The sequence below is a fragment of the Gymnoscopelus microlampas genome (genome assembly GCF_963454915.1).
Source record: "Gymnoscopelus microlampas genome assembly, chromosome: 6".
NCBI classification, from domain to species: domain Eukaryota; kingdom Metazoa; phylum Chordata; class Actinopteri; order Myctophiformes; family Myctophidae; genus Gymnoscopelus; species Gymnoscopelus microlampas.
Genome location: NC_139943.1, coordinates 49,184,942 through 49,210,944, shown reverse-complemented (window position 1 = coordinate 49,210,944; position 26,003 = coordinate 49,184,942). Strand labels below are relative to the sequence as shown.

The 26,003-nt window shown below is 41.4% G+C and overlaps 2 protein-coding genes across 2 annotated transcripts; both read left to right on the top strand.

Moving 5' to 3' along the window:
- Positions 1 to 3,214: 3,214 nt before the first annotated feature.
- On the top strand, positions 3,215 to 5,596 carry LOC311047111 (interferon-induced protein 44-like; the record flags this gene model as incomplete). Its single annotated transcript, XM_084059705.1, has 7 exons — positions 3,215 to 3,278; positions 3,363 to 3,387; positions 3,652 to 3,853; positions 4,402 to 4,542; positions 4,669 to 4,840; positions 4,993 to 5,093; positions 5,228 to 5,596. The coding sequence occupies 7 exons, from the start codon at positions 3,215 to 3,217 to the stop codon at positions 5,399 to 5,401; spliced, it is 879 nt and encodes a 292-aa protein (XP_083915831.1). The 3' UTR covers positions 5,402 to 5,596.
- A 6,642-nt stretch (positions 5,597 to 12,238) lies between these two features.
- Positions 12,239 to 20,755, top strand: LOC311047033 (uncharacterized protein; the record flags this gene model as incomplete). Its single annotated transcript, XM_084059616.1, has 8 exons — positions 12,239 to 12,326; positions 15,483 to 15,557; positions 16,372 to 16,548; positions 16,660 to 16,856; positions 17,227 to 17,272; positions 19,425 to 19,616; positions 19,710 to 19,897; positions 20,747 to 20,755. The coding sequence occupies exons 2-8, from the start codon at positions 15,521 to 15,523 to the stop codon at positions 20,753 to 20,755; spliced, it is 846 nt and encodes a 281-aa protein (XP_083915742.1). The 5' UTR covers positions 12,239 to 12,326; positions 15,483 to 15,520.
- Positions 20,756 to 26,003: the final 5,248 nt, after the last annotated feature.

Sequence of the window (26,003 nt, the reverse complement as noted above, 5' to 3'; positions counted from 1 at the left end):
CACACACACACACACACACACACACACACACACACACACACACACACACACACACACACACGCAGGTTGAGACAAGTAATCTCAGATACCCTTCGAGATATGGCAGTAATGTTGGAACGGAGGAGGAGAAGGAAGGCATGTTTATCAAATTGAAAAACAAAGTCACAGACATAACACGTACCATAGAACACAAACACTTACGGTGCGTTTTAACAGCGGGCAACTCTGGGCGATGCCGGGCGATATCGCCCAAAAAGATAAAGAAAATCCATCTTTCATCGCCCCCCCGCCCACTTCGCCCGATCGCCGGCTCTCATAGACTTTCATTATATTTTGGGCGATGTTGCCCGGCATCGCCCGAGAGTTGCCCGCTGTTAAAACGCAGGGTATGAGAGCCGGCGATCGGGCGAAGTGGGCGGGGGGGCGATGAAAGATGGATTTTCTTTATCTTTTTGGGCGATGTTGCCCGGCATCGCCCGAGAGTTGCCCGCTGTTAAAACGCAGGGTATGAGAGCCGGCGATCGGGCGAAGTGGGCGGGGGGGGGGCGATGAAAGATGGATTTTCTTTATCTTTTTGGGCGATATCGCCCGGCATCGCCCAGAGTTGCCCGCTGTTAAAACGCACCGTCAGGTTAGGACAAGTCATTTGTGGCAATAGGAGAGGAATGTACAACTGTTGACAGAATGTGACTACGATCTCAGATACCCCTTGTGGAGTCGTGAAACATTCACCCAGAGGCACAGTGTGAGAGAAGCTACAGTGTGCACATTAATGCAATAAAGACAATTCTGTTAACCCTGTTAATTAATGAATTAATGCTGAAATGTAATGCTGAAATAAAATGTAATGAGCACAAGGGATAAAAATAACGTTAGGCGCACAAACAAGCACATAATATGCACTTGCACAATAAGTTCACACAAAGACTATCAATAGCCTATCTTAATTTATTGGGCGTCATTTTATTCAGTTCAACTTTAGATGCATGATTTATCCAGTTTTCATCAAAAAGGGGGGCACAAGCTAAAATAAATGAATAACTAAATAATTAAATAAATGGCTTTTATATCTAATAGCGGCCATAGCTGAATGGTTAGTGTGGGTGATTTAGAGGGGTCCTTGGTTCCTTAGCTTTAGAATGAACTGGTAGAATGATGCACAACTAAACCTTGAAGTAGGTTATATCAGATAAGGTTTATTACAGCAAGGCAGCCAGCATAAGCATTACAGCAAACGATGTCGACGCGATAATTCTCTGAAGTCTTCTCTCTCCCCTAACCATATATATCTTTCGTGGTTGCCCACTCCTCCTTAGCTATTTTCCCTTACTCATCCTTACGTGTGCGTTTCTGATTTCTCACGTATGTGTTTGTGGTTTCTCACGTATCTACTTATGATTCATTTGTTGTGGTCTCCTCTTGCCACAATGCTTCTGACGTCCCCAAGGACTCAGAGGAGACCACAAACTGTGTTCGCCTGCCAATTCCTTTCCGTAATCATGTCGCTGTGACCCTAACCTGTCCTTACCTATTGTTGGCTAAATACTCTTATCTCTGTCCCACGGCCCCCTTACTGGTTCGTCATAGTGTGGTTATTTAGACCAAAGTGCTCCTTTTCGGTTGCCTCTGCACCTTTAGTTATCTCTGGCTATCCTTAAGTTCCCCCCATTGTTCTCCTTGATTACTAGATTGCTATCTGTTGTATCAAGACAGTTTCAAACTGCCCTATCCCTGGCCCTACGCTGTTTGATTAACATCTGGTGTTCTAATCACTTAGTTTGAAGCTCCCCTTTTCTCTGCTACTATTTATGTATTTTATATGGCCTGGGCCTCTGTCCCACGGCCCCCTTACTGGTTCGTCATAGTGTGGTTATTTAGACCAAAGTGCTCCTTTTCGGTTGCCTCTGCACCTTTAGTTATCTCTGGCTATCCTTAAGTTCCCCCCATTGTTCTCCTTGATTACTAGATTGCTATCTGTTGTATCAAGACAGTTTCAAACTGCCCTATCCCTGGCCCTACGCTGTTTGATTAACATCTGGTGTTCTAATCACTTAGTTTCAAGCTCCCCTTTTCTCTGCTACTATTTATGTATTTTATATGGCCTGGGCAATTGTGCTTGTGTGCTCGTGTTCGCCCCAACATTAGTTAGCCTGCCTAGGACTCCGGAGATCCCGGAGATCCAATTCCAGCTTTCAGCAATGTGTCGAAGTGTACCTGAGCAAGACACTTTAACTGCTCCCCCCTCCGCACTCCTCTGTGGGCAGCACTCAGCTGGGTGAAGTTGTAATCTGAAGTTCCCCTGTGGGATCTGATAGGCATAAAAAAAATAAAATAAAATAAAAAGATCCGCCCCCTGTATAAATCGCTTGTTACAACAGAAAAATGGAAGTTGATTAAAAGCTTCAGTTGCTCTCAGTCATTTCTCTTTTTCTCATTTATAGCATCAACATACACTTCTTCTGACAGAGGAGAAAGGTAAGTTTTCTTCACCCCCCGCCCTGTTAACTGATTCATGTGCAATATAGTATGATATGCAGGGTGATATTAAGTATATTTTGATTTATTAAAAAAATATAAAAAAAATTATAAAAAAAATATTTAAAAAAATATCAAAAAAATATTTAAAAAAATATAAAAAAAATATTTTAAAACAATATCAAAAAATGATACAATTCTACATTTACTCTGACAACTATTTTTTTCCCATTGAATTTAGATTTGTTTCACTTTTACTGAAGTAATTTACTTATTATTATTATTATTATTATTATTATTATTATTATTATTATTATTACATTTATTATTATTATTGTGATTCTCAAACTTTTTCAAATCAAGGACCCCCAAATTGAAATGTATTTATGTAAACCCCCAATTAAAAGTATTTTGAGCCAGGGACCCCCACAAGAAAACATTTGTCAAGATTGGTCAATTTTCTTTTCAAAAATAGACGATCTACAAGCTCAACTATGTGTCACAAAAATATCTGATATACAAGTTGTGAGCTCATAGATCGGCTATTTTCAAATAGACACATTAAAATAGGGATTAAGTGTTTAAACTGTTCCTTGTTTTGTTGGAGACCCCCTGGAACCGCCTCAAGGACCCCTGGGGTTTCCCGGGCCACATTTTGAGAACCACTGTCTTCATGTGCATTGTGTGAAATATACTTATTAATTAGACATTTAATCAATAATAATCTTACTTTGTAGCTATGGGAGACGTACTGTCAACACCTGAAACTCCGCCTTCACCTCCACCTCAACCCTTCCTTGATTGTAAGAACGTTACAATGTTTAATTATGATTAAATAACGACAAATGCTTGATGTTTTTGTGACTTGTTGTTAATTTCTTTCTCAGCCGAATGGAGAAAGGTGGACTGGAAGTAAGAAAACATATTTCCTAAATAACAAATAATGTGGTATTATTATTAATGAATTAATTGATGTATTTATTTATGTATTTATTTATTTGTGTGACTTTTTCTGGGGGTTCTGTTATATTTGTTATACAACCCCCAGAAACATATATTTATTTATTTGTGTATTATATAACCCCCAGAAACATATATTTATTTATTTGTGTATCTTATATAACCCCCAGAAACATATATTTATTTATTTTTATATCTTATCTTTTATTTCTTCAGTAACAAAGACACACTGCTTAACCGTGTGAAGGATTACCAGCCTCAAAATACTAGCATCAAACACGTCAGGATTATGCTCCACGGACCAGTAGGAGCTGGCAAGTCCAGCTTCATCAACTCTGTCAACAGCATCTTTCAGGAGAGAATGACCCATGATGCACATGCTGATCAAAAGGGTGCTGGCACTAGTTACACCAAAAAAGTATGTGATACATTTTGATCCAATATAACATATCTACTGGTGAAAGTAATTCAGTCAGGTAATGTATTCCTGCTTTTGCTTAGCATACTTCACTGTATCATTCACCTCACCTGTCAAATCATATAGTCAATTGTCAACACATCCACTAAACAGTGGATAGATCAGTGCTTCCCAAACTTGAAAATCTTGAAGGTTTTTGCAGCCCACCCATCTGACCATAACATAGTATACATATTATTTTACAATAATATGATATGGATTATTATTATAATTTGTTTTTTACATTAATGTTATTTTTTATCAATAAGATGTTTAACCAATTATTTGGGGGCCCACTTGCAATATCCTCAAAGCCCACCCGTCCACATTGGGAATGATTATGATAGATAATTGTGGTGTATCCACCCCGATGCCTGAAACGTTAATAATAACATTATTAATTTATTATGATCGCTGTTCTGATATTATACAATTTGCAGGAGCCTGGCTGAATTGGCTACATTTGAGTTGCATGAAAATCACTGACTTACAGATTCATGATTTTGCAGAAACAAACCCATAAAATCCAAAAAGGAAACGCACAAAACTTCTACCCCTTTGTGTTCAATGACATCATCGGCCTGGAGAAAGATGGTGTTGATAAAGACATTACATTAGCTCTTGAAGGTTGTGTAATGGATGGCTACAAGGTAAAATGATCATTAATGCAAATTCATATTTCAAGCCATATTTCATGACAAATGATTAAGAAATAAAATGTTCTATCCAGATATCATAATGTTTTACCATAACAAGATTTTAAATGCTTTATTCAGTTCAATCCTCGATCAGCGATAGAGAAAAAAGATCCTCTCTACAACAAGGAACCCACTCCAGAGGACACAACTCATGTTCTGGTTTGTGTCATTCCTGCTGACATAGCAACCATTTTAAACGAAAAAGTCTTAGAGAAGATTCGGAACATCAGACTTGAAGCCAGTGAATTGGGTAAAATCTCATTTTATCTAGATGATTTGTTATCACATCGCTATTGTCAACTAATAGTGCGGTTATGAACTATATATGAATGACTATCTCCCAGTGTCATTGTCACTGACATTCACTTGTTGGACTGAGGTATGCTTTTGCTCTTTTGACAGACATTCCACAGATCTGCATTTTCACCAAAATTGATAAGGCCCATCCATTGATGGAGGAGGACGTAAAAAATGTCTACAGGATGAAGATTGTGAAGAAAAAGGTGAGACCACTGGAAGTTTATACAAGATTGCTCATCTTATTAATCTTTGTTGAACGTTAAAGGCAAAATTACTTTGCAGCGTAGTTATTTCATTTTAACAACTACCCACTGGCTTGTCAATAATCTCAACACAGATGCAGGAATTCAGTGACTCAGTGGGTATTCCAATGAACTGCATCTTTCCTGTGAAGAACTACCATGAAGAAGATGAATTGAATAATGACATTGATGTTCTGATACTTAAAGCACTGCTGCAGATGATTGACTTAGGAGAAGACTTCATCAACAAGAAGTATACATCCATTTGATGAAGTCTATAGACTGGTCCATTGTCATCAGAGTATCTCAAAGCCTTGAGGATGATTATTTTATAGTTTTTCTGATACATTTAGTTAGGACAGTGAGGCCAGAGGGTCAGAGATTGATATACACACGTGTCAGGTATGTCAAATGTCTGGTATATTTAAAACTCAAAGGAATGATTCAATGATCCGTGGTTGTATTTTTTTTGTACTAATACTGATACAGTCTTCTCTCTCCCACTTCTTAACACCTGTAAATCTGTGATGTTTCAATAAAGATGATTCTGATCCACCCAGAGTAAAATGTTCAGTCCATGTCATTGTATAAAATGTCTACTTGTTCCATGGTTTATAACTTGACATTTAATACATGTTGAGTATGACTGCTGCTGCTTTATCTGCTCTACTCTTGTCTCATGTGATAAAACATCGATTGATAAAACATTTAGAAAAAAAAAGTTGAATAAGACATTGAAATAAATCACTATAATGCACTGAAAACCTTATGGTTTATGAATATATACTGAAACATGACACAAAGTTGCATACAGTATTTCATATTTATATAATTGGTAATCTTTCGAGAGTCGAGACAGACTCACACTGTGCACTTGGTGTGGGGCAGAGTACAGAGACAGTATACCAGTCTCTCACCATTCACATGATTGAAGATGCTGATCCTATTTTCTTGAGGCACTACACTGTCTCTCTGCATTGTAAGTTTGTGTTTACCGCAGGGGAGACTCAGTTCAAGTGAAGTGACACAGCACAATAATGAAATATTCGGCAAATGCCAATGAATCACAATAATATGACACTCAAAGCATAATGCATAATCAATACAAAAAGAACCCAACAGAAGAAACTCAAATTGCACAGCTAAACATCTCAAAAAGCTCAAAAGTACTTTTGTTTGTTTTTACTTGTTGCTTCCAGACACCTGACATCTCATCTTCTGAGCAGTTGTAACTTTCATAATGTCATTTAGATGTGTGTCACCTGTGAGCACAGTTTAGATTTATTGATGTTCATTACAGAGAGCCTTGCTCACAGAGATATGTTATGCCAACAACATCTGCTGAATGTAAATACAGGACCTAACCATTGATTGTTCATCTACTGTTCAATGCAGTATGCAGATCTGTAATGTTTAGGGCCATTACAATGTGGAAGTTGCCAACTTCCAACCAGTGTTAATTTTGTCGACTAAAATTATGAAAGAATGTCCGTCGACTACCTTTTTTCACGGATGAAAACGAAATAAATACTATGAGCTATGATGACTAAAACTATGACTAAAAATAATAAAAAATTCACAGACAACATTTGTCTTGTACCTCCGGCTGTTGTGTAAACTCTTTGAGTTTACGCAAAGAGCTAACATTTGACTAAAATGTTAGTTTTACTAGTGGATATCCAGTAACTAAGTTATCTTATGCTTGGTTGCGCGTGGGTGTCATGCTTTGAAAATAGCCGATCTACAAGCTCACAACACGCTATTTTTGACACACAGTTATGTTAATATATTGCCTTTAATGATTTCATACGTTAGTAATGTCTTTGTTTGGTCTATGGACAGCAATGAAACAATAGAATTTAAAACAAACATATACCCTTATTCTAATACCAACTGCTAATAACTAAAGCTTTAAAGGATATAAATTGCCATCACTGTGTGTCCGATCGGAATGCCGATGTGTCTAACTGGCGGTGCGTAACCCTTCTACACGGAGGCTGTTAGACTGGTGAACTCTATGCCCCAATAAAGGCATTTCTGCATTGCTGTGTTGTTATACAGCATGTCATGTTGTTATCCTGAGTTGATCAATGCTGGATGCTACTGGTTTTAATATAAGCCATTGTGCTTTTATGAGAGATCCAGTTTAGAGGACCTTGTATTGTGAATTGTACTTCCATGTACTGTTTCCATGTATTTTCTAAATAAAGTATTCAATCGTATTCAATCAATCTTTCTGAATGTATAGATAGTTATATTTTGTGTTTACTGTACATTGCTAGTACTGGGTACGATCTTTGTTTTCATGTGTAGAATGTAGTATATAAATGAGAACAAAATGAAGCCATTCATGTACTAAAGTAGCCTAATCTTACTTACTTCTGACTGGTGTGTAGGATAAACCCCTATCAACACGGGTGGATTACTGAACAGGCCTATTGGGTCCCCTCAAGAACTCAGGGGCCCAAAGAGCCAGAGCCTCTGCATTTCTTGTCACACAGTCAAAGTGCTTAGTAATGCATGGCAATAACAGCCCCAAAAGTCCTACTGAAGGAATACCCTAAAAAACATTCACACAAGATTTGAAGTGGGTGTTTATCACCTTAGTTTACCTTCAGAGAGGATATGCCATGCAATAAAGGCCTTTCAACTCTGTCGGTTGACAAAGTGAACGATGACGTACGATTGAAAGTAATGTATGTGTTTCTATCACAGGGGACTCATTGAGGTGTTATAAAATTAGCCTGGAGGTATGAGTGTCTGTTTGTTTAGATGTACAATACTGTGTCTGTGCATGAAAGCAGTTGTTGAAGGTTGTTTATGCTCTCACGCAATGCCAATACGGTCAAAACAAATACCTGATGATTGATTGGAAGATTAAATACGATTTACAGCTTTACCTCCCCTGTCCTGTCTCTGCAGTCAGCCTCATGACCTGCTTTGAGGACATCAAGTGTTGCATGGCACACACCTTTATACAGCTGAATGAAGGCAAGTTTGAAGTTGTCCTGTTTGGCTCCCTCACTGTCACACCGCTGTCAATCACAGAACGATGAGCGACGACGCTGATAGGCTCGGTTTTTTGGTAATGCGCTTCCTGAAATCAAATGGAAATGAGATTTTCCGGAGGGAGGGTTTACCAGGCTAGATCCTTAGGGCCCACTAGGCCTGTTCGGGATCCACCACTACCAAGAGCCAGAGCCTCTGTGTGATGTTATTTTTATTAACTTTGCTGCATTTCTTGTCAAATAAAGGTCTTAGTAATGCATGTCAATAATAGCCCCAAAAGTCATACTGAAAGAATAGCCTAGAACATTCACACATGATGTGACAAGAAAGAAGCCATCATCATACCTTTGAAATGAGTGTTTATCCCCATAGTTTACCTTCACAGAGGACAAGTATTCCATGCAATAATCAACTCTGTGAGGAGAAAACCAAAGTTAATAATGACAGACAATTTAGTGTAATGAACCACTTGTTTATGTGTTTTTATCAAAGGTGACTCATTGAGGTGTTATAAAATGAGCCTGGAGGTATGAGTGTCTGCTCGTTTAGATGCAATGTGTCTGAGCATGAATGTGTTGTTGTTGCTGTTGCCTGTTGTGTATGCTCTCACGCAATGCCTGTAGAGAGTGAGAGAGAAAGTGCGTACGTGCAAAGTTAATCTTTGGTCGATCAGTTTTACATTTGTTTTTGGCTTTTCTGCCTTTATTGATAGATTTCAGTGAAGATGGACAGGAAAGAGGGAGAGAGAGATCACTATTATTATTAGGTCGGGTCTCCAATTGGAGAGTTTTATTCTACTGAGCTCACCGTTATTATTATTATTATTATTATTAATATATGCTATACGTCGTTACACGTACACTCAAAAATAAGTCTTTACCGTTAACACTCACACAAGCTACTATAACTCTTCTGCTAAAGAAAGACAAAGAACCCACTGAATGTGGCTCTTATCGCCCGATCTCGCTTCTAAATCAGGGGCAAAAAATCTTGGCGAAGGTATTAGCCCTACGTCTAGAATCTGTCATCGCCCAGATAGTAACATCAGACCAAACAGGCTTTATTAAAGGCCGCCACCTGTTCTTTAATATTAGGAAGCTGTTGAACATCATCTACACATCGAGCGTGCTTCTCCCTCCAGAGGTCGTTATATCTCTGGACGCGGAGAAAGCGTTCGATCGTGTAGAATGGCCTTACCTTTTCTCTGTTTTACGTAGATTTGGCTTCGGTGAAACATTTGTGTCATGGATTCAGCTGTTATATTCAAACCCGCTGGCAAGTGTAAACACAAACGCATCGCACTCTTCCTTCTTCCGCTTAGCTAGAGGCACACGTCAAGGTTGCCCCCTATCAGGGCTACTCTTTGCTGTTGCAATCCAACCACTAGCCATTGCCCTAAAAGAATCTCAGATGATCCAAGGTATTACTCGATATGGGAAAGAATACAAGACCTCCTTGTACGCAGATGATCTTTTACTTTATATTAAAAACCCAATACAATCAATCCCGGCCGCTGAAGCCATACTAAAAGAATTTGGCTCATTCTCCGGCTACAAATTAAATCTGAAGAAGAGTATATGCTTCCCTATTAACACCTCGGATCAACAAATTCAACAAAATGATATTACCTTCCAACTATCACACGCTGGTTTCAACTATCTAGGAATTAATATCACTCCAAAACTATCACTTCTTTATGAAGCCAATTTTGCACCATTGATAGCAAATATTAAATCTGACTTTCAGCGTTGGAACAACCTGCCTCTATCATTGGCGGGAAGAGTGCAATGTGTAAAGATGACTACCTTTCCTAAGTTTCTGTACCTAGTCCAGTGTCTTCCAATCTTTCTGCCTAAATATTTTTTTAAAACGATAGACCAACTTATAACTAGCTTTATCTGGAACAACAAAACTCCTAGAATTAGTAAAAGAATCTTACAAAGAAGGAAGCTCGATGGAGGTTTAGCCCATCCTAACTTTTTAAATTACTACTGGGGAGCTAATATCCATAAAATAAACTACTGGTTACATGCACCTGACACAGACTGGTGCTCCCTGGAACTGCAGTCTTGTCAGGTAGCCTCATTACCAGCCCTAGTTTACTCTTCGCTTCCCCTATCTCCCTCCCGTTACTCACTCAATCCTATAGTTTTATCAACCTTAAAAATCTGGATCCAATATCGACGTCACTTCAAATTTACCTTACCATCTATACAGGCCCCCGTTAAAATGAACCACTTATTTACCCCCTCTACCATAGATTCGTCATTTAATAGGTGGTATGATGTTGGAATTAGGTGCTTTAAGGACCTGTACAAGGACAATATATTTCATAGCTTTCCGTCTCTTTGTTCTGAATTCAATCTGTCTCGTGATAACTTCTTTAGATTGTTGCAGATCCGTCATTTTGTGAAAGATACATTTGGCTCCTTTCCACACCTTCCTAATAATCTGAAATGGGAAAAACTGCTCCTGATTCCACCAACGGAGAGTGGATTCATTTCAGAGAGCTATACATTTATTTCATCTTTAACTGAAGTTAATACACAGCGATTGAAAAATAAATGGGAGAGAGAACTGAGGATGGAGTTGACAAACAAGTGGTGGGCAGATGCTTTATACAGAGTGAACTCGACGACCTCTTGTGCACGGCTCAGCCTAATCCAACTGAAAGTAGTACATAGATCTCATCTTAGTAAAGCCAGGGTGGCTGAAATGTACCCTGATGCCGACTCAAAGTGTGACCGTTGTGCCCAGACACAAGCACACCTTACACATATGTACTGGTCCTGCCCACACCTACATCGATTTTGGTCACTTGTGTTTGACACCCTTTCGGAGGTCTTAGAAACCCCACTGCAACCCTGTCCACTGCTAGCTATATTTGGCACACCATCAAACTCTTTACAACTCCCGAATCGAAAGTTAGATATTATTGCTTTTGCAACTCTCTTGGCAAGAAGAAGAATATTACTAGCTTGGAAATCTCCAAAACCACCCTCTCACTCAATCTGGCTAAATGATGTGATGTACTTCTTAAGCCTAGAAAAAAATTAATTCTCTCTTAGAGGAAACACTGAAGGCTTCTATGAATCATGGAGACCTTTCATTGAATACTTTAATAAGCAGACCACCCCAGACTAGAACGCTCTGTGAGCAGCAATTATAGTGGACAGTGGACTTCAGTGTCGCTCCCCTGAGTGTATATGACACAATGACAATGACTGTGACCCATGATGTGACCCTGCTTGTATTTTTTTTTTTTTTTTTTTTTTGTATTTAATTTCAGTGACGTCGTTGTTTTGAGTTGTGCTGTCTATTTGACGTTTTCTGTTTGGGGGGGTTTGCATGTTCCGTTCAACACTCATCATCATCATCATCAACATCATGAACATCATCATCATCATCACAAACATAATTTATACTCTTATATAATATTCATAGTTTAGTTTTCGGGTGGCAGTAGCTCAGGAGGTAGAGTGGCCCCCTGGGAAATGAACGGTCCCCCATTCTATCCCCCCTGGGTTGGTGTCAAGCAAGGCACTGAACCCAACCCAGTGCTGCTCCCAATAGACCATATTCACATGGCTGCCAATATAATAATATTCAATATGGCTGCCGTGTGAATATGGTCGTGTGTGTGTGTGTGTGTGTGTGTGTGTGTGTGTGTGTGTGTGTGTGTGTGTGTGTGTGTGTGTGTGTGTGTGCGTGCCTGCGTGCGTGCGTGCGTGCGTGTGTGTGCATGCATGCTTGGGTGCGCAGCGCATGCTTGGGTGCGTGCGTGCGTGCGTGCGTGCGTGCGTGCGTGCGTGCGTGCGTGAGAGAGACAGACAGACAGACAGACAGACAGACAGACAGACAGACAGACAGACAGTTCATTGACAGTTAGCTCATTTTATTGCATTTGTAATGGTATTTTTTTATACCAGTAAAGAAAAGAAAAGTGATTTTGTTGAGCAGAGCACACACTCAGTCGTAACAAAAATAAGGGAGGGGAAGAGGTGGAGAAAAACAAGAAAAAAGCTCACAGCGGAGTTAAGTCTGTGTGCTCTCTCTGCTCAACGCATTCCTTCCTTTCCTTCCTCTGCTCTGATACTGTTCCATTCTCTTCTCTCAGCTGGGTAGGAAAATAAATTGCGCCAAATGTGCGGCTTTTTTTCTGCTGATCACTGCTAATCATCAACTGTAAGTGTTTTAAATCAAATAATTTCAATAATTTGGACTGCTAATGTTATTTATACACAACAACTAGGTTATATATTTTAGGACATGACCAAGAAAGGGAACATTGTGACAGGGAAACTGTAATAAAAGCAACTGGTCATAGTGGAGATTTGAACATTCAGTTAGTCTTATACCAAATGCCATATAATATGACGGATATATGTATCTGTGCAAGTGTGCTGCTAAGGCAATGTGACATCATGAGTGACATGGAGCGTGTTGGTTTGAGTGATATTGTATCTATTGCTTCAAGTGTGTCAGTCGATAGGTTAAATGAATGGTGCTGTGCTCAACTCAAATCCACTGCCAGACTGATCAACTAACAGCCCATATTATGTTTTCATCCAGTGAATTTCCTATATCCTCTGATTTTGCTGCTCTCTCTCTCTCTCTCTCTCTCTCTCTCTCTCTATGCGTGCGTGCGTGCGTGCGTGCGTGCGTGCGTGCGTGCGTGTGTGTGTGTGTGTGTGTGTGTGTGTGTGAGAGAGAGAGAGGGAGAGAGGGGGGAGAGAGAGAGAGAGAGGGGGAGAGAGAGGAGGAGGAGAGAGAGGGGGAGAGAGAGAGAGAGGGGAGAGAGAGGAGAAGGAGGAGGAGAGAGAGAGAGAGAGGGGGAGAGAGAGGAGGAGGAGAGAGAGGGGGAGAGAGCAAGGAGGAGGAGAGAGGAGGAGGAGAGAGAGGGGGAGAGAGAGGAGGAGGAGAGAGAGAGAGAGAGAGAGGGGGAGAGAGAGGAGGAGGAGAGAGAGGGGGAGATCAAAGAATTTATTTCAAAATACTACTGTTGGACTATAAAGCTTTGAATGGTTTAGGGGCGAAATACATTCCTGATCTTGTACGATATCATGAACCATGGGTTTATCTGGAATAAAGGTCTGCTTTCTGTCCCTAAAACCAAACATAAAGGTGGAGATGCAGCATAGGTTTTATGCTCCACATATCTGGAACAAACTCCCAGAAAACTGCATGTCTGCTGCCACTCTTATTGTCTTATATGTTTTTCCCCCTGTCCGTCCGTCCGTCCGTGTGTCTGTGTATGTGTGTGTGTGTGTGTGTGTGTGTGTGTGTGTGTGTGTGTGTGTGTGCGTGTGCGTGTGCGTGTGCGTGTGCGTGTGCGTGTGCGTGTGTGTGTGTGTGTGTGTGTGTGTGTGTGTGTGTGTGTCCGTCCTTCTGTCTGCGACCAGCTAATCTCCACCACTGTTGGCCCTGTTGCTGTCAAACTGCGCGCACACACTCCCTGGATACCACAGCAGAACCTCTGGCCCACATTTTTCAGATCAGCTTGTCATAGCGCCACCATGAGGCCGACTTTTGCAAAACACATTTTTTGCTATTACTCCTACAGATTTTGTCCAAAAAAACACACAAAGCGGTACACAGTATCTCTATAGCCATGTGATTAACACGGATCTGTCTGATTTTCCATATTCAATCCTGATTGGCTAAAATTGGCTTCCAAAGTTTGCAGGATTAGTTCATTTTGAACAAAATGCCTCAAATCATGAACGCAGCATGCGATTTCCGTGAAATTTTCCACAGAGATTCCCACTTGGCCCAGGAAGAAATGCCACCTGAAACGTTCACATCAGCCTCATGGTGGCGCTATAACAGGCGATTCGCGTTTTTAGCTATAACTGCACCGATCTGTGTGAAACTTTGCACGCACACTCCTACAGGCCAAGGAAAAACCTTTGCCCTGCATTTTTCACATTATGCCTTTTAGAGCGCCACCAGGAGGCTGAGTATTGTAAAACACAGTTTTTGCTCTTACTCCTTCAGATTCTGCCCAAAAATCACGCAAATCGGTCCACAGTATCTCTTTAGTCATGTGATCAAGATGGATGTGTCCAATATTTCATATTCCGTCCTACTTGGCTAACATTGCCTTCCAAAGTTTGCAGGATAGGTCCCTTTTGAACAAAATTCCTCAAATCATGAACGCAGTGTGCTATTTCCGTGAAATTTTGCACGCACATTCCCACTAGGCCAAAGAAGAAATGCCACCCTATTCACATTGGCCTGTTATAGCACCACCAGCAGGTCTAATTTAGCAAGCTACATTTTTGGAACAAAATGCCTCAAATCATGAATGCGGTGTCCGATTCTCGTGCAAGGCCTAAGAAGAAATGGCACCCTTTTCACATTGGCCTATTATACCGCCACCAGTAGGCCGCAATAATCTACCTGACCTGGCGGAGACTTGTGCTCCGAGGAGCACTTTTTCTAGTTTATTTTGAAACACAACTAAAGATCTTTCTGTTTGCCGCTGCCTTTGATGGAGTTATCATCTTTTCTCCTCTGCACTGTAACTGTAACCATACATTTTAGCTTTTTTGTTTTATTCATCCTAATTTTATAATTGTATTATTGTGTTTTCTTTGCTTGATGTACTATGTAAAGCACATTGAATTGCCATGTTGTTGAAATGTGCTATACAAATACAATTGCATTGCCTTGCCGTACAGCCTTTGTCACCATTAGCTAGATGTTTCATATGACTTAAATCTCCAACACCTCCTTCACATAACCAGAGTGGGACTGAAGTGGAGTTTAGTGGTTGTAAATGCACATGCATAGCAAATTACAACAAATTATTTTGGACCCCTGAGTCCCCTGATGAAACAAAACAGCATAGACCAGCAAAAGCTGGACCAGCAAGTTCTTGTCAGCTTGTCCATCCTGGTAAACCATCTAATCCAGCCTATTAAGAACAGCGAATACCAGCAACCATCATAGCTGTTTCCTTTTTTCCCCAGCAGGGTCAGACCTCGCAGAAGAGCAAATGTTAAAACAAAATGGTGATTGTTAGATTTATGTTCAGTTTATTTTTGCTGATTTTATCAAAGACATTACCGGGGTAAAATTCTGTGCCTCCCCTGCACACTTTGAAAGTTTAATGTGGCATATTAGAATAACTAATATCTATGCATCACAGACAATCACTGATCTATTGCCCAGTGAGTCTTCTTCCCAAATAGTGCCCAGTCTTCCCAAAAAAAGCCACAATTAATTATCTTAAGTGCCCAGTTTTCCCAAGTGTCCACTGTGTTTTCTTGTGGGAGGAGGAAACACTATCCAGCATTAGCCTGAACATATAACCCATTCTAATTACTCTTCTATTAGGAGAAACTTCAGCGTTGGGTTTCCTGCCAGCATTGGAGATGGACCAAGCTCCTAATCAGGCTGGACCTCCATTAGGTGCTAATAATATGAATTGTATTTATATGGCATTCATGTGATCATATATGGTAATACTTCATAATGTCCTCAAAGGGTTAGTCTACTCCACTCTTAAACTAAGAACAGTTTCTAGAGGTTTGATGCTCTATAGATGCATCACCTTGGATACCTACTGTGGATATGGGTATGCCCTGTCGCGAGATTTACACCTTCTGGCTTTCAAGCTGGCGAGAGCTCTCTTTCTTTTTTTTAAGAAAAAGAAAAAAGAGACCTCTTTCCGGGGCTTAAAACAGAGCATAGCGATGGCTCTCGACGGGTGTTGACATGATAGGATTTGTGCACAGTGCTCTAAATTACAAAGTGAAGACATGTAATGAAGCATTGGTAAACGACGGGAATAACTATGACTCTTAACTTAAACTAGCCAAAATGAAATGTTGTGATCAACATGTATCAGTTAGTCCACGTTGATTGGCTATAATATAACAGACTTACAAATTGTGTGGGAGGGGCCTGTTTTACAACATATAAATAAGTAACTGAAAAATAAATAAATAGCTGAAAATCATGATTACAGTCCAATCTACCCCAAATTAGAATCACACATTGGGGGGCCTCTCTATAATTTTTTCTATGTGGCCCACCCAGGCCCACCCGTGGCTACGCCCCTGACACACACACACACACACACACACACACACACACACACACACACACACACACACACACACGTGGGCCAATGTATCATTGGCCCACATGCCTATTTTATTATTTGTACAATTAACTGTTTACAGTACCTCAATTGCTTACAGTTATACTATCTTCATAACAGGACAGCGCGTCAATATTGTTGTGACTGGAGAGACTCATGGTGCCCAAGAGCAATTCCTTGAACGCATGGGAAAGATTCAGAAGCAATCTCTGGAAGAAAGTGACTACATCCTGGCTTTCTGCCCACTTCCCTCACGAACTGGAACTGATGTCATGGAGGCAATGGAAAAGATTCCGAGTGAGAGAGAGAAATCTTCTTATAAGATTGTTCGATTAATTGATGTATACATCATCCATCCAGATTCATTATTTTAATCCATTCATTCATTCATTTCCTCTGTCTTGAAAGGTGGTAAACCAGTGATTCTGGTTCTGATGCATCACAGACATGATGTTGAAGGTCCTCTAGATGACAGCAGTAGACATGTGAGCAGAGCAGACGTCATCCTCACTGTTGACACTCTGTTCTGGGAAGGCAAATTCCTGCAATGCAGCCACAATGATAAAGCCATCAAGAAAGTCCTGGAGTTTGTTGGTCATTCTTCGGTAATGGTTTAATTTACACATGATATTATTATTTTCTGCTTAGTGCCTTTCCATTTTTACTTTATACCAAGTATCTTGGTACAAAATATTGTGGTATCGAGATCCCCGACCCTCCCCCCTCTTTCAATGGGCGGCTTCTGGACTGCCAGCGGCATCCATTCTTTTTTCTTTTCTTTTTTTGTGTCCAAATACCAGTCCCACGGGGGACAAGTCACCCGTGTCCCCCGTGCCAGATACGTCCCTGCACACTAGGAACTGCAGGAACTAGAAGCTGTATAAGGATGCATTGTTTGACTGTTTGATATTGATTATGAATCTAGTGTCCAGAAACTAACTGTTGTGCTCACTGTCTGTTTTTTAATACTTTCAGAACTCTTTGATATCCAACTTGAAGTACTATTGGAGCAAGTTGTCTGGTAAGTTGTATTACAATCATAAAGACAAACCATATTGCGTGCGTGCGTGCGTGCGTGCGTGCGTGCGTGCGTGCGTGCGTGCGTGCGTGCGTGCGCGCGCGTGTGTGTGTGTGTGTGTGTGTGTGTGTGTGTGTGTGTGTTTTTGTGTGTGTGTGTGTGTGTGTCTGTCTTTGGACGTTGGCTTAACGCAGCGAAACTGTGCACACACACTCCCTGGATGCCAGAGCAGAACCTCTGCCCCAAATGTTTCACATGGGTCTGTTATAGCGCCACCAGGAGGCCGATTTTTGCAAAAGAAAACATTTTTACAGTACTCCTACAGATCTTATCCAAACATCATGCAAATCTGTACATCTCTATAGTCATTAAACGAAACAGGTATGTCAAATTTTTCATATTCCATCCTGATTGGCTAAGATTGACATTTAAAGTTTGCAGGAGTGGCCCGTTTTGAACAAAATGCCTCAAATCATGAACACAGCGTCCGATTGCAATGAAACTTTGCACTCACATTCGTACTACATTGAGGAACATATGCCAACCTTTTGACTTTGCCCTATTATACTGTAGCACCACCAGGAGGCCGATTTTTGCAAAACGCATTTTACTCTTACAGATGTTATCCAAACGACAGTGGGCAGTCTCATACATATTTCTCAGTTTAGAGGATCAATTGGTGCTTGTGTCTTAGCACAGCTGTATCGGGATAGTTTTCTTGTTGACACTCTCACTCTCAAGCCATACTATAGTGAGGCTTAATAAGGCATTGGGACAACATCTGAACAAGCGTTAACATTTCACGTGACGGGGGCCTCCGTCACATCATGTTACCACGTCCCCATAACCCCGCCCACCCTGGAATATGGAAGTGCCGTTCTCAAATACAAGACGTAGAAAGAGTGATAACTTTGCTAAAAACCTGTTAAAATGCTGAGGCCCTGATTTACATTTCACATGCTTTTGCATACGTAGACAGCCCGGTTGCAACGGAAGAGCACACAGACATAGCTCCTATACCTGACACAAATAACAAAATATGACTAACAGCGCAAGTCCAGTTGATCAAACTAAAAAGTGTCATTAGTCAGAACAATGTTAAGTCCGACAACGCATTGCACCATCACTCGACGGGTGTATTTTTGGCACACTGTGGAACATGCACTATATAGCCTATCATGTGGGAATATTTGCCATACTACATGGATCGCAGCAACATGTTATGAGATTGGAATACATTTTGAATATCCATTTCACCCAGCACAGATTATATGACCCGTGCATGCGTGCGCCTTGGAGATGTCCATACGTTGCTGTTGCTGAAAAATGAAAATCCTCTCGCAAGTGCTTATGCTGTACTGTAGGTCTGCGGCTCGTTCTCCCACACAACTATCCTTCTTCGTTACTTAAAGGGTAAGACCACTTTGGTAGAGGTTTGGGTTGTGTATTTACCTTGCCATGATGTAACTCCAAAGTCGGGCAAGAAATAAAAAATAATTGCTCCATTGATTAGAAATTGATAATTCAAAATATGCTCCTCATTGACTTACATTGTATGGTAAAACAGCTCTCAAAGTCACTCTTTTAGCACATAAATGAACCCAAACATAGCTGATTCAGACAATATAGAGCATCACCAAACCCAGTACTGTTTGTTTTTTTAATAAAAATGTCAACTTCCTGTTGATTTTACTATTTGAAGATCTGGATCCGGATCCGCCGATCCAGTCCGGGTTTTCTACTTATTAAAAATGGCAAAATCAACAGGAAGTTGACATTTTTATTAAAAAGAAAAACAGTACTGGGTTTGGTGATGTTCTATATTGTCTGAATCAACTTTGTTTGCGTTCGTTTTTGTGCTAAAAGAGTGACTTTGAGAGCAGTTTTACCGTACAATGTAAGTCAATGAGGAGCATATTTTGAATTATCAATTTCTAATCAATGGAGCAATTATTTTTTATTTCTTGCCCACCTTTGGAGTTACATCATGGCAAGGTAACTACACAACCCAAACCTCTACCAAAGTGGTCTTGCCCTTTAAGATGTCCGGCTACATAATTTTAAGTGAATATTGGCTGCTGTGTTTAAATGCCTGTCAGACTGCATGTCTCTCTCTCTAGAGCACTTTTTCTAGTTCTCTCTATCTTTATACCAGGTCAGCTCTTCAATTTCTTTGTTGTTGTGACTGGAGAGACTGGTGGTGTCCATGAAGATTTTGTTAAAACACTAAAACTGATGGGACGGATTGAGAAAGAATCTGTGGAAGAAAGTGACATCATCCTGGCTTTCTGTCCACTTCCCTCACGAGCTGGAACTGATGTCGAGGAGGCAATGGGAAAGATTCCACGTGAGAAATCCTCTTATAACAGTTGTTTTATTCATTGATGTATAAATAATCCATCCAGAATAATTAATTTATTCATTTTCTCTCTCTTGAAAGGTGGTAAACCAGTGATTCTGGTGCTGATGCATCACAGACGTGATGGTGAAGCTCCTCTAGGTGACGGCAGTAGACATGTGAGCAGAGAAGATGTCATCCTCACTGTCGACGCTCTGTTCTGGGAAGGCAAATTCCTGAACTGCAGCCACAATGAGAAAGCCTTCTATAAGATCCTTCTTCAGTATTCGGTACTAATTAAATTTACACCTAATTATTATTTTATTGTATAATAATAATAATAATTATTAGTATTATTATTATTTTCAGAGGCCTCATAGTATTAGGTCTGAGTACAATGTCAGTTTGGAGCTTGGATTGATTGATTGAGTCTTGCTTAAGGACACATCAGCAGGACAGATGGGACTTAAACCCCAAACCTTATCCATTATTATACTTGATGAGGGCATCAGCTAAATATCTAAATATAGGCCTATCAGTAAGTATATATAGTAATGATGTCACACTGGGAACTACACATGCTGTAAGGATGCATTGTTTGACTTGTTGTGACTTATTGATATTGATTATGAAACTAGTGTTCAGAAACAAACTATTGTGCTCGCTGTCTGATACATGCTTTTTAATACTTTCAGATCCCTTGGTCAGCATCCTACTGGATGTACTATTGGAAAAATGGACGGCCCTGTAAGTTGGAATGCAATCACAAAGAGAAACCATATTCTGATTGATTGTTTGGAGATAAAAAATATATTGGTTAGTTGAAAATGCCTTGAATGATTGAAGCGTAAAAGAATCATGCCAAATGTCTGTGTGTAATCTATGTTGTCTGTAGAGGGAGTGTTGCATGGAATAACTGGTTTGCATTTGTACTTTTTATGTTGTGTAAACCTACAGGATTTAGTGACCGCTGCAAAGTGTGCCTTGTTTTTAAATGTCTGGAAAGGCATTGATTGTTTTGGGAAAATGTGTGTATTTTAATACAACAATGCATTGATATTCAGTTTGTATATTTGAATACTTTTATGTGTTTAAAGCATGAATGTGTACGCATGTGTGTCTTGGCACCTTTCCAACAGGCACTATAGTGGCACAACTCTGCAAAAGTTATGCATTGTATGTTCATGAGGACCTCTCTCTCTCTCTCTCTCTCTCTCTCTCTCTCTCTCTCTCTCTCTCTCTCTCTCTCTCTCTCTCTCTCTCTCTCTATATATATATATATATATATATATATCTCTCTCGCTCAGACTCTCCGATAACTCCCTCACAGGACAAAGACAGGTAATATACTGTATTTCACTCTTGCTGCACTCGTTGGTTGGCCTCTTGAGTCTCTCTCATTAAAGGTATATATAGCTCTATATTCTGATAGTACTCATTGCTATAGAGTGTTAGAGTGTTTGACCAGTGGTCGGCCAAACCTGGCCCAACAGCAGATCCGTTCCACTGTTCTGGAGGCCCGGAACATGGACCGCACAAATCGATGCGAGGCGTGAGTCGCACAACGTCGTCAGCTCGCATGCATGCTAGCCTGTCCAACAATCGGGGGCCCAAGCCTCCCTGTTTGTTGACATAACACATGTTCGTGGTGTTGTCTGTCCTGATCAGGACGAGGCAACCACTGATACGAGCCTCAAAGTGTCTGAGTGCGAGAAACACTGCCATCAGCTCCAGGTAGTTGGTGTGGGCCGACTGTAGGCTGAGGTCCCACACCCCCCTGGCCGCGCGGCCCTCGTGGACGGCGCCCCAGACTGTGAGGCTGGCGTCCGTCGTGATGACCTTCCGTGAGATCACAGCACCTATACTGACAACCTCTGACAGAAAAAGTGCGCGTGACCACAGCCTGAGTGAATCCATGCAAAGTGGAGACACCAGACCTTGTCGAGACTCCATGGTAGGCGGGATCTTGAGAGCCCGCATCCACCTTTGAAACTGTCTCATAAATAGCCTGCCTAGGCGGATCAGGTAAGGCCGAAGCCATGAGACCCGCCACCTGCATGCACAGCCTTTAAGTGACTTTCTTCCCTACGTGGAAAGACCTCACACAGGACTGGAAGCCGTCTATCCTCTCCTGGGACAGACGTGCTACGAGCGTGGTCGAGTCCAGTGTAGGGTTGGGTACCGAAATTCGGTTCCAAGCAGGAACCGATAAAGAAATTGTCGGTACCGGGTACCCATAAACAATATGTAATTTCGGTTCTGCATATCGGTTCCTAGACGCGCTAAAAGCCGTTAAAACAAAGGCAGCACAAAATCACAAATCCGGTAAAACACTGCTGTATGGAGAAGTATACATCAGTTGCGGAGCTGCTGCTTCTCCCTGAGCCACATTCCTCCCCGCACACGCCCCCCCCCTCTCCACTCTCCACTCCCCGCTCCCCTCTCCCCCTCAGTGACACCACCATGTCCGTCTCAACTGAAGTAGTGAGGAAGGAATTAGCCTGCCCTGCAAACTTTGTAACCAAACGTTGCTGTTGTCACCTTGAAAACTAGAATCCATGTCAGAGGGTGTAACATTAACAGAATAACCAGCGCTAGTTAAGAGCCTCAGCCTGCGCAGAGCAAAACAATAACACCAGCTGTAAACGCTTCTCCTTGATTGTGTGTGTGTGTGTGTGTGTGTGTGTGTGTGTGTGTGTGTGTGTGTGTGTGTGTGTGTGTGTGTGTGTGTGTGCGCGTGTGCGTGTGTGTGCGCGCGTGTGCGTGTGTGTGTCTGTCTGTCTGTCTGTCTGTCTGTCTGTCTGAAATGAAACTTAAGTGACTTCTCCAAAAGGAAGGAATGGCCTAATATTATTAATGCATTTTGGCTGTGTGCAATAATGCAACTGCAGACATTACAGTATATTGCCTTTTGTTAGGCTATTCAATGTTTTGAGACATTGTATTTTATTTCTACACAATAGTAAATAAATAATTCTACACAATAAATAAATACGTTTTAAATAACTGATCTCAACATGGACTTATTATGGTTATGATATGAGGGTTTTGCCATAATCATGTAGCTCTACAAGAGAGGCATAGCCATGACAGCAATGGTACAACAAAATGTTTTAAAAAATGCATATATATTTTTAAAAGATAATACTTTAAGGCCATTTGGTATTCGGCCGTCGGCCAAGTGTTTCCTATATTCGTTTTTGGGCAAGTATTTTCCATTCGGTGCATCCCTATTAAATAGACATTTGACCTCTTATATTTTTTACCATTTTGGAACCGAAATATGGAACCGTTAAAAACCGTAACCGATAAGCAGAACCGGAACCGGAACCGGACTCGTAAAAATCCTAACGATACCCATCCCTAGTCCAGTGAGATCCCTATAAAGGAGGTCTGCTGAGACGGAACCAAAACGCTCCTTTGGAAATTGACGGTGAAAACCCAACAGTAAGCGTCCTTTAGGTCTATGTTGGTCCACCGGTCCCCCTGACGTACCCTGCGCAGTAGCGCCACGGTCGTCAGCATACAAAACTTGAATTTTGTAAGAGACTTGTTGAGACCCCTTAATCCAGAATGGGTCGCACATCCTCCCCCCTTCTTTTTGACCAGAAAATATTTCGATTAGAAAACCCAGTCGGATCCGATTCGTAGATAGTTTTCTGATAGCGCCCTTGCTCAGGAGAGAGAGACCCTCTCTCCCAGAGACATGGCTGCATTACCTCTCCGCATGAGAGAAACAACATTGTGTCTGACATAGGAGGTATGTAAAAGGCACGTGGAAAAACCACATCAGTACAACCGCAGTGTGTTGTTGTTGTCCAGGCGAGCTGACCAGTACAACCACAGTGTAACACTGACGTACCTGCTGCATTAAAGCAACACTGTGTTGTTGTGAGTGAGGCTAGTTAGCCGCTAAGTGAAACAACAGTAGCCTGACTGGGGGCTATGCTAGCATAGAAGCTATCCAAGCTAGTCAAGGCTGACTCACCATGAGTGAGGAGACGTTGAAATCCGTTTCCAAGGGGATCGGTGACGTCGCCACGTGATCCAGCGGGTCTGCACGCGCGTCGCCCGTTAGAGATCGTGGAAGGGTAGCGGTGGTAGGTGGCCACCGCGGTGTTGCCTCAGCGGGGCTGGCTATGTGCTGCACTAAAGAAACAACACTGCTACAGTATGTGTCGTTGTGAGTGAGGGCAGTTAGCCGCTAAGTGAAACATGGGAGAACAACACCTTGACCGACATGGGAGGTTTCACAGAGAATTGTAGTCTGTAACCCTTCTGTATGGTGCGTAACACCCAAGGAGACGGGTTGCAAGCTTTTCATTGCGTTAAGCAATGAGCAAGAGGGCTGGAGGGGGCTGCTTTTGCTTTCCACACTTTGCTTTTTCATATTTTTTCTGGCCCTAGTGTTGACCCTGAGGAAGACTATATTGTCGAAATGTTGGTTTCGAAATGTTGCTGACGTCATTCGCCCCACAAACCGTTTGGTTGTTACCATGGGAACTAGTGACGTCGTTGTCTGATCCAGTGGGCCCGTACATGTGGCGCCTGTGGTAAATTGATACACATTTATGGACTTATAGAGCCCAATCTGAACACACACAGGGACTTAAGTTTGTATACTGAGTGGTCTACAGCACATTCCAGAGAACACTAGATGTCCAGTTCAAAGGAGGCTTCCCAGAGGGCATCTGACCTTAGCTGACCTTTAGGGTCTTGGGGTGTTGTTCTTCTGCACAATGGACACACACAGAAGAGAGATGTAGCACACACACCTAGCGACGTGCACATCCAATGTATGCAAGTACCCACACACACATGTGAAGTCTGCCTATATATACTGTGAGGACAAAGAAACCGTCCCTTGTTCTTCCCCTTCTTGTCCTTGCCCTTTTTCTTCTTGCTCTGTTCTGTTCCGGCCACACCATGTAGCAGCAAGGCTGACATGTGCTCCTGTGCTCTGTACTCTGTTTTGTCCAATAAATCGACTTGAGGAACATTACTGGTCTGGACCTTTCTCCTTATTGTAATAAACTACAATTGGCGAACCAGCAATATACAATACTTTGGCGAACCAGCCAGGACGTGTAAATGGTTTGGTCTTCTTTAGACAACAGTGCTGGACACTGGAGTGTCTGTGACCGTTCCACACGAGAAGAACTTGAGAAGAGGAGTACAAGCTGTGATTTTCTTTTGGGAAGAAGATTTTTTTGAAAGTTCATCCGGACCAGATGCAGACCATCTTCCTACACAGATGCAGACCCACCAGAGGAGCAGGCTATGGAAAATTGACAAGAACTGATTTTCAACAGATCTACGATGGGACCTCACAGCACCAACCCTGTGATGACACTAGAACTCAGCCTCACAGCATCAACCCCTGTGACGACATGGAAGAAAAATAAGTAAAAAGAGGGTTACAGGAAGACTTCAGAGTAGTATGGACAGAGGACAGCAGCATGTTGGCTTGCTAGTTGCACAGACAGCTGCAGCAAGGATGCAACCAGGGAACAGCACTCAGCACTGAGGGGCACATATGGCCCCCACCCATTCTTTGCCTATGCCACAGGATCCATCTCTCCTCCGTGTGACTGGACTTTGTGTTTGTGGACTGGATGGAAGGTTTAACATGTTTCAATGTTTGTCTGTCTTTTCAACAGGTTGTTTGTTGATGTTATATGTTTGTTGATATTTAGCTGACTAAATTAATATGAGGAGTATTAGAGGAAAGTTGACATGGGACAGAAAAAGAGTCAACGAGGTATTTGCCACGAATGTGAAGATTATTTGTTTTTATGGCCTAACCTCTGGCATTTTAACATTTCAATTGAGCGGGTCCGACAGAGGTTCGGAAGCTCTTGGCCTTGGAAAACAGAGATTTAAAGTACAAACAGATGTATTATCTTACATATCCTAAATTTGAAGATTGGGGAGAGTTTTTACACACAAACCAGCAGATCTATTATTCTGTAAGTGAGTGAAGACGAAGCTGTATCAACTAGTGTTTTGTTGAATGTATGTTGGTTATATGTTTGTGATAATGGTGATTTAAACTGCGGAGTGTTTGGCTGCCGTTTTATTGCAGTGTTGTAAAGGATTATGTTTCACTCTCTGGTCTCTTGTATTAAATGTGGAGTTTTTTGTTTTTGTTGTTGAGTTGAGAGAGTACATATGGACATGGTGACTAGAAAGGGTAGAAAGTCCCTAGAGAGCACATGGTTCATTGTGATGTTGTGAATATGTTTAACATTTTTTCCTAGAGTTTAAGGAACAGAGAGACCTGCACACTGATTGGAAGGGGAATGCATTTTGATGCGACGTGAGCATCCTATGTATTTTCTGTGAATAAGATTTTCTGAGTTGTTTTATTTTTAAGCTTGTTTTATTGGGAAATAA